Source organism: Xyrauchen texanus, unplaced genomic scaffold (assembly GCF_025860055.1).
Source record: "Xyrauchen texanus isolate HMW12.3.18 unplaced genomic scaffold, RBS_HiC_50CHRs HiC_scaffold_400, whole genome shotgun sequence".
Taxonomy (NCBI): domain Eukaryota; kingdom Metazoa; phylum Chordata; class Actinopteri; order Cypriniformes; family Catostomidae; genus Xyrauchen; species Xyrauchen texanus.
The window spans coordinates 1-9,749 of record NW_026266368.1 but is presented as its reverse complement, the minus strand read 5'-3'; the positions used below and the strand labels follow the sequence as shown (position 1 = coordinate 9,749).

At 50.0% G+C, this 9,749-nt stretch overlaps 1 protein-coding gene across 1 annotated transcript; it reads right to left on the bottom strand.

The window, feature by feature from the left end:
• Positions 1 to 5,495: 5,495 nt before the first annotated feature.
• Positions 5,496 to 9,457, bottom strand: LOC127642132 (neuromodulin-like). Its single transcript, XM_052124842.1, has 3 exons — positions 9,232 to 9,457; positions 7,301 to 7,796; positions 5,496 to 5,982 (listed from the first exon to the last, which is right to left on the bottom strand). Exons 1-3 carry the CDS (start codon positions 9,256 to 9,258, stop codon positions 5,915 to 5,917), a joined length of 591 nt encoding a protein of 196 aa, XP_051980802.1. The 5' UTR covers positions 9,259 to 9,457; the 3' UTR covers positions 5,496 to 5,914.
• Positions 9,458 to 9,749: the final 292 nt, after the last annotated feature.

The following is a 9,749-nucleotide window of genomic DNA, read 5'->3' as shown; positions in this document are numbered from 1 at the left end:
TCCTCCAAAGAGGCCGATCTTGACACCGCTGGTACCAGTCATCGGCAAGTCCACTCAGCTCCACATCCTCCTGTACCACATCACTCCATCCCTTCTCCAGCCCGTGCTGCGCCCGCTTAGCCCCCTCTATCCGGCCGAACAAAAGCTGTTTAGGTATGCGGTGGCCGGGCATGCGGGCTACATGACCCAGCCAACGCAACCTTGCCTGCCGGAGGAGCTCACCGATGGGACTTTGTCCACATCTTTCAAAGACTTGTGAGCTCCTCACACAATCCAGCCTGGTTAAACCCAGGATGGATCTTAGGCAGGCCAGCCTAAATGTTTCTAGCCGGCGATGATGTTCCATTAGGGGGGTCCACACAAGCATAGAGAAGGGAGGGAATGACCGTGGCCGAGAATACTTGAAGCTTTGTGCGGAGCGACAAACCGGGTAGCTTCCACACAGCATTATGCAACCGATGAAAAGATAATGCCGCTTGACTGATTCGGAGTGAGACCTCTGCTGTCAAACCGGAGCTGGTCATAAGCACACTTCCCAGGTATGGAAAACACTCCACTCTCTCCACAACTGCCCCATCACCAATTGGGAGCTGTGGGGGTGTAGTGTCCGATGGTACATAATACCCAGGCAGGTGCTTAGTTTTGGTTGGGCTGATGGTCAGGCCCCATCTCTTAGTGGCACGCTCCAGGTTCATCAGCAGCGCCTCCAACTCCTCCTCTGAGTGAGCAGCAATCACCAGATCATCAGCATACATAATGTGGTTGACCAATAGGGAGCCATCCCTTGACCGCACCCGGGCATCGATCAACCTCCCATTATATCTGTACCAGATGGAAATTCCTCCGGTACAGCCATCGAAGGCTTCATGAACCACATGGTCGAAATAGATATTAAATAATGTGGGAGCCAGAGGACATCCCTGTCGCACTCCAAGGTGAACAGGGAATGGCTCCGACTCCCAACCACGTAGTTTTACCCGGGCCCGCTCGCCATCATGAAGGTCCTTAATGATCGCGAGCATTGGGTCTGGGACTCCGAAAGCACGAAGAACAACCCAGAGCCCAGGCCTACTGATGGTATCACAGGCCTTGACCAGGTCAATAAAGCAGAGATGTAGGTCTTGCTGGAATTCCCTACACCTCTGCTGTAGCAGACGGACAGAGAATATGGCATCTGTGCAAGACCGCCCCTTCCTGAAACCACACTGGGGCTCCGCAAGTCTCTCCTCAGCGTGCCTGGCAAGCTGATGTTGAATAATCCTTGCCAGGACCTTTCCCGGCACACTGAGGAGTGAGATGCCCCTATAGTTATTGCCATCTGAGCGGTCCCCCTTTTTAAAGAGAGGGACCACCAGGGCATCCTTCCAATCCGCCCAGTGGTCCAGACTGTTGTTATGATGTCATGTAGGGCAGTCTGTGCACAAACACCACCCTCCTTCAGCATTTCACTGGGGAGATAATCTCTGCCCGGTGCCTTTCCTGGCCTCAGGCTCTGGATCGCCTTCAGTACTTCCTCCAAAGATGGCACCTCAGCCAGCCACCCACAGGGAGCGACTTCTTCCTTCAATATTTCTGGCACCGCAGCCCCAGCAGGGTCATCCCCACTTTGTCCCACGATGTTTTCCAGTCTGAGGGACTTCCCTCCCCCAGAACCTCACAGAAATGCTCAGCAAATCTGTAAACCTGTTTCTGGGGGTCGGAGATTGGATCACCGTTCTTTCCCCTAATGATGGTAATAGGTGTGGCGCTGCAAGTAACTTTTTTGATAGAATTAAAGAGCGATTTGTGATCGTGGGCCACCGAGACAGACTCCATCTCCTCAGCAACCCGTGACCACCAACCATCCTTGCAGCCTCACGGCTCTCCAAACCTCCGAGCGAAGGCTGCTGTAAGCCTCCTCATTCTCTGACGTGGGATGCTGTAGACGATGAGAGTGGGCTTGTTGCTTTTCTCAGTCAGCCTGAACACCTCCTCCGTCAGCCAGGGTTTCTGAGGAGGTCTGGAGCGTGTGCCCAAAACTGCCATTGCAGTTACATGAGCCACAGTCCTTAACCTCGCCCATTTCCCTCGACATCCAGAGGAGTGGGGACGATGCCAACCCCAGCTGCAAGCTGATGCTGAAAATGGGTTTGAAAGGGGTCCTGGGTTTACACCCACCACCGGAGTGGAAGAATGGCAGGCGCATCTTACAGATGACAAGTCAATGGTCAGTGGGCAGATCAGCTCCACGGTAGGTCCTGGTGTCAAGGACATGGGCCCGCATCCGCTGTTCCGTCACTATGTAGTCCAGCAGATGTTCTTGCTCGGACCCGCATGCATCCATGATGTTGTGTGGATGCTGCCGATGCTGGAACAGTGTGTTGGTAATTACAAGCCCATGGGCTGCACAAAAATCTAGCAGCCTCCTGCCGTTGTTATTTAGCTGATCAGGCCCATGTCTTCCAATCACTCCTGACCAGGTGCCAGCATCATGACCAACTCGGGCATTGAAATCACCCAACATGATGATTCTATCCCGAGGGGCCACTTTAGCCAACACCTGTGACAGGAGGTCATAGAAGGCATCTGACTCATCGGTCTTTCCCGCATCCCTCCATGGATGTTCGTCTTCGGTGGGGGCATAAATAACCACGACCACCACTCCTTGCCTCTGGTTGATGGGAAGGCGAACCCAAAGTAACCTGGGGCTCACAGCTTCCCACACCTCACCGCCACGCTCCCACGCAGCCTTCATTCTCTTGTTCAGAAGAAGAGCCACTCCCTGTTGTTTGGCAGTCGCCTTCCCCGTGTAGAGGACAGTCCACCCCTCATAGTGGCAAGAGCCAGAACACCGCCTGAACACCACAGAGATCCAGGCGGTACCGGTCCAGCTCCCGACAGAGGAGTGGCAGCCTCTCCTCCACGGTGAGTGTTCGAACATTCCACGTGGCCATCCGTAGCGGCTTTTTGTTGTTTCTGGAGGAGCCCCGAGGGTGAGGATTCAGTCTCCTGGCTCTTTCTGATGGAGTTTGGCCAGGAGAGGTCATAGACGCCTGTCCCCCCCAGGGCCTCCGGCACTAGCTTAATTTTAGATTTTCGTGGTTTAGTGGTAATCAGTTGAAGGTAGAGGGGTTACCAGCCCCTCGCACCTGTCCAGAGCCCCCATTTGGTCGCTGTAAAGCACCATGATAGAAAGGGGAGGGAACAGTCTTTATTGGCCCTCCCTCATGGCGCTGCCTACAACGTTGCCTGTCCAGCACCACACGGAGGTAGGGGGTTGTTTAGCCAGACCAGTGACTCACTGACACTACACTCACACACACTCACTGACACTACACACACTCACACTACAAACACACACTGCCTCTACACTCCCACACACACACACTGACACTACACTCACACACACACACACTGACACTACACACACACTGACACTACACTCACACACACTCACTGACACTACACACACTGACACTACACTCACACACACACACTGACACTACACACACTCACACTACACACACACACTGCCTCTACACTCACACACACTCACTGACACTACACACACACACTGACACTACACTCACACTCACTGACACTACACACACACTGACACTACACTCACACACACTCACTGACACTACACACACTGACACTACACTCACTCACTGACACTACACTCACACACACATACTGACACTACACTCTCACACACACTGACACTACACTCACACTCACTGACACTACACACACACTGACACTACACTCACACACACTCACTGACACTACACACACTGACACTACACTCACTCACTGACACTACACTCACACACACATACTGACACTACACTCACACACACTCACTGACACTACACACACTGACACTACACTCACACACACACACACACTGACACTACACACACTCACTGACACTACACTCACACACACATACTGACACTACACTCTCACACACACTGACACTACACTCACACACACACACACTGACACTACACTCACACACACTCACTGACACTACACACACTCACACTACACACACACACAAACACTGACACTACACACACTGACACTACACTCACTGACACTACACACACACACTCACTGGCACTACACACACTGACACTACACTCACACACACTCACTGACACTACGCACACTGACACTACACTCACACACACACTGACACTACACTCACACACACACTCACTGACACTACACGCACTCACTGACTGACACTACACTCACACTCACTGACACTACACTCACACACAGACACTACACACACTCACTACACTCACACACTACACTCACTGAGACTAACCTCACACACTACACCTCACACTACACACACACACACTACAATCACACACACACTACACTGACACTACACTCTGACACTACACAGACACTACACTCACACACTACACTCACTGAGACTAACCTCACACACTACACCTCACACTACACACACACACACACACACACTAAACTCACACACTACAATCACACACACACTACACTGACACTACACCTCACACTACACAGACACTACACTCAGACACTACACCTCACACTACACACTCACACACTACACTCACACACTCACTGACACTACACTCACACACTACACACTCACACTCACACACTCACTGACACTACACTCACACACTACACTCACACACTACACACACACACTACACTCACACACACTGACACTACACTCACACACTACACACACACACTACACTCACACACTACACTCACACACACTGACACTACACTCACACACTACACACACACTCACACACACACTACACTCACACACTGACACTACACTCACACACTACACACACACTACACTCACACACACTACACTCACACACTCACTGACACTACACTCACACACTACACTCACACACTACACTCACACACTACACTCACACACTACACTCACACACTACACTCACACACTACACTCACACACTCACTGACACTACACACACACACTACACTCACACACTACACCTCACACTACACACTCACACACTACACTCACTGACACTACACTCACACACTACACACTCACACACTACACTCACACACTCACTGACACTACACTCACACACTACACTCACACACTACACACACACACTACACTCACACACACCTCACACTACACTCACACACTACACTCACTGACACTACACTCACACACTACACACTCACCACTACACTCACACTCACTGACACTACACTCACACCACACCTCACTACACACTCACACTACACTCACACACCGACACTACACACACTCACTGCATTTTTTACTTATTAAGACTTCATAGAGTCATTGAGATTAAATGTCGGATCCATGGAAACCGTTTGATGATGTTCTGCAAACAAACGATGACCAACATTGTAGGAGCGCTCCGAACCTCGTCCCGGTTCCCTGAAAGCAACAATCTGAACACTCACACAAACTCTTTTGATCAGGATAATTGGCACATTTCTTTATTTCGAACACATACATGAATCAGTTTTACTCCTTAAATTGAAACCGGACATTGCACCAGTAAATATTCTCAATGATCTGAGCATCAGTGCAGCGATATCTCCAATTACATGTCCACAACAAACAAGCCACATGTATGTGTCAGCGGGAGGAAGAGTTCTCATGCAGTGAGCAACAGAACGGACTGCAGCGTTCCCTCGGAAGAGCCGCGCTGGGAAAAGAGCGTGTGTGGAACTATAGAGAAGCGGATCGTGAAGATGATGTCTGCGATGAAACACACAGTCTCAGAAAACTCCCTCCAAATGTCAATCACTGCCACTCAAAACTAGACAAACATAAAACAGACCGTCTTCAGCACCGAAGAGCAGCCTGTGAAGGACGTTCTCATACTGGACCGCTCGTTTAAATGTTCTCTTCTTTGCCCGCGTCTGAAACGGCCTCATCTGCTGGTTTGGAGTCGTCGACATCCTCTGCGAACAAAACAACAACATTCACAATCACAATGAGGGTCTGTGTATCTCAGCGAGTATTGACACTATCACAAGTGGAGTCGTGAGTTTGAATCCAGGGTGTGCTGAGTGACTCCAGTCAGGTCTCCTTAGCAACCAAATTGGCCCGGTTGCTAGGGAAGGTAGAGTCACATGGGGTAACCAAATTGGCCCGGTTGCTAGGGAAGGTAGAGTCACATGGTGTAACCAAATTGGCCCGGTTGCTAGGGAAGGTAGAGTCACTTGGGGTAACCAAATTGGCCCGGTTGCTAGGGTGGGGAGAGTCACATGGGGTAACCAAATTGGCCCGGTTGCTAGGGTGGGTAGAGTCACATGAGGTAGCCAAATTGGCCCGGTTGCTAGGGAGGGTAGAGTCACATGGGGTAACCAAATTGGCCCGGTTGCTAGGGAGGGTAGAGTCACTTGGGGTAACCAAATTGGCCCGGTTGCTAGGGTGGGGAGAGTCACATGGGGTAACCAAATTGGCCCGGTTGCTAGGGAGGGTAGAGTCACTTGGGGTAACCAAATTGGCCCGGTTGCTAGGGAGGGTAGAGTCACTTGGGGTAACCAAATTGGCCCGGTTGCTAGGGTGGGTAGAGTCACATGAGGTAGCCAAATTGGCCCAGTTGCTAGGGAGGGTAGAGTCACATGGGGTAACCAAATTGGCCCGGTTGCTATGGAGGTTAGAGTCACATGGGGTAACCAAATTGGCCCGGTTGCTAGGGAGGGTAGAGTCACTTGGGGTAACCAAATTGGCCCGGTTGCTAGGGTGGGGAGAGTCACATGGGGTAACCAAATTGGCCCGGTTGCTAGGGAGGGTAGAGTCACTTGGGGTAACCAAATTGGCCCGGTTGCTAGGGTGGGTAGAGTCACATGAGGTAGCCAAATTGGCCCGGTTGCTAGGGAGGGTAGAGACACATGGGGTAACCAAATTGGCCTGGTTGCTAGGGAGGGTAGAGTCACATGAGGTAACCTCCTTGTGGTCACCATAATGTGGTTCTCTCTCTCGGTGGGGCATGTGGCGAGTTGTGCGTGGATGCCGCGGAGAATAGCGTGAAGCCTCCAAATGCACTACGTCTCCATGGTAACACATTCAACAAGTCACGTAATAAGATGCGCGGATTGACAGTCTCAGATGCGGAGGCAACTGAATCGCTCGTTTCATGTAACACACATTTGTCGCCACCTTCGTGTTCACTTGACGAATCAGTAAATAAAGTCCCACAATACTGAATTGAATACGTATATTTTAAAATATAAAATACTGTATATTATATTATACAGTGGGTTTGTGACGCACCTCTTTTGTCTGTTTCGTGGCTCTCAGCGTCGTCAGGCACGTCAGCTCGATTGGCTTCCTCCTCTTCCTCATTCTGCGCGTTTACGGCGGGTTCTTCTGCGGGTTTCTCGGCTTCTTTAGGCTTTTCCACTTCCTGCGGCTGCACCTGCACTTCCTCTTTAGGGGGCGTGCCTGAGGGGCCGTGGTCAGCAGTGGGAGGGGCTTCGGCAGCAGGTGAGTTGGGACTCTTGACATGTTTGTTCTCTTCCGCCATTTCCGTGGAAACCTCCGCCGGCTTCTCCTCAGATGGAGAGATTCGCTCCTTCTCCTCCTCTCCTTCCGTGGTCTCGGCGGATTCTTCTGGAACGGCGCCGTTTGCCTCGCCATCTTTCATTTTTCTCCGGGTGATGTGCCCACGGAAGCTGGCCTGGATCTTGGTGGCGGCCTTGTGGGCTTTCTCCTCCGGTTTAATTCCATCCTGTTTGATCTCCTGGTCGGCTTCTTCATTCTTCACAGCCTGACACAAGAGACAAACACCATCAGCATCCTCATTTGATACTGAGTAAATCATTTTCAGTTCTGGTAATTGAACACAAGTACATGTTGCATTCTCAGTGTTGCCACAAGGGCGCTTAGAGCTGACATCATAAACTGTCTTCTTCTACGATCAGTGTTCCCTCACGTCATCCGCTGTCATTACAGAGCAACAGTTCAACTGTCCACAAGTTTATAGAATATAATAATGTTGCTTTACATCCAGATGAAATTACAACACAACACTAAAATAGATATATGTGTGTCATTGTTACTAATTATAAAAACTCTGTTTTCAGTGTGCGAGGGGTTAGTCGGAGGTTAGATGGAGGTTAGTCAGGGGTTAGACGGAGGATAGTCAGGGGTTAGTCGGAGGTTAGACGGAGGTTAGTCAGGGGTTAGACGGAGGTTAGTCGGGGGTTAGTCGGAGGTTAGTCTGGGGTTAGACGGAGGTTAGTCGGAGGATAGTCAGGGGTTAGACGGAGGTTAGTTGGAGGTTAGTCAGGGGTTAGTCAGAGGTTAGTCGGAGGTTAGATGGAGGTTAGTCTGGGGTTAGACGGAGGTTAGTTGGAGGTTAGTCAGGGGTTAGTCGGAGGTTAGTCGGAGGTTAGATGGAGGTTAGTCGGAGGTTAGTCAGAGGTTAGTCGGAGGTTAGATGGAGGTTAGTCTGGGGTTAGACGGAGGTTAGTTGGAGGTTAGTCAGGGGTTAGTCAGAGGTTAGTCGGAGGTTAGATGGAGGTTAGTCGGAGGTTAGTCAGAGGTTAGTCAGAGGTTAGTCGGAGGTTAGATGGAGGTTAGTCTGGAGGTTAGACGGAGGTTAGTTGGAGGTTAGTCAGGTGTGAGTTAGTCAGAGGTTAGTCTGGAGGTTAGCATGGAGGTTAGTCGGAGGTTAGTCGGAGGTTAGATGGAGGTTAGTCTGGAGGTTAGATCGGAGGTTAGTTGGAGGTTAGTCAGGGGTTAGTCAGAGGTTAGTCGGAGGTTAGATGGAGGTTAGTCGGAGGTTAGTCGGAGGTTAGTCGGAGGTTAGTCGGAGGTTAGTCGGAGGTTAGTCGGAGGTTAGTCGGAGGTTAGTCAGGGGTTAGTCGGAGGTTAGTCAGGGGTTAGTCGGAGGTTAGTCAGGGGTTAGTCGGAGGTTAGTCGGAGGTTAGATGGAGGTTAGTCGGAGGTTAGACGTTGGTTAGTCGGAGGTTAGATCGGAGGTTAGTCAGGGGTTAGTCGGAGGTTAGGTCTGGTTTTGTGTTTTCTTCTCTGGACAGGGACAGTTCCTGTGGTCATGTGATCTTAGCCAAAATTAAATATGTAAATCCAAAATTGATGTTTTTTTTATACTAAACAGAAGAAAAACATATAATAAACTAAAGAAAGTTTAAAGATAAAAAGGGTTATGATGTGAGTAAAACTGACAGGAACATATTTACCTTGTCCCGCAGGATCCAGGGGTGCATTTGTCCAAAACTTAAAACTCAAATGTGTCTAATGAAAAAGCATAAAATCAAATCAAATGCATAAATTAAAAGTGACAATGATGACAAATACATTCTAGGACTGCACAATTCATCAAATATCTATATGACTCATGACATCATCATGACATCATCAGCTTGTGTCTGACATCATTAACGGGACAGAAATGTGAGAACAAAAAAACATGAGACCGACTGAATTCTGAATATTGTGTCATACTGATTTACTGTTTAAATGTGTAATAAAACACAGACAGCACACACTCTCTCACACACACACTCTCACACACTGTCTCACACACACACTCTCACACAGTCTCACACACACACTCTCACACACTGTCTCACACACACACTCTCACACACTGTCTCACACACACACTCACACACACACTCTCTCACACACACTCACACACTCTCACACTCACACACACTCTCCTCACTCACACACACACTCTCTCACACACTCTCAC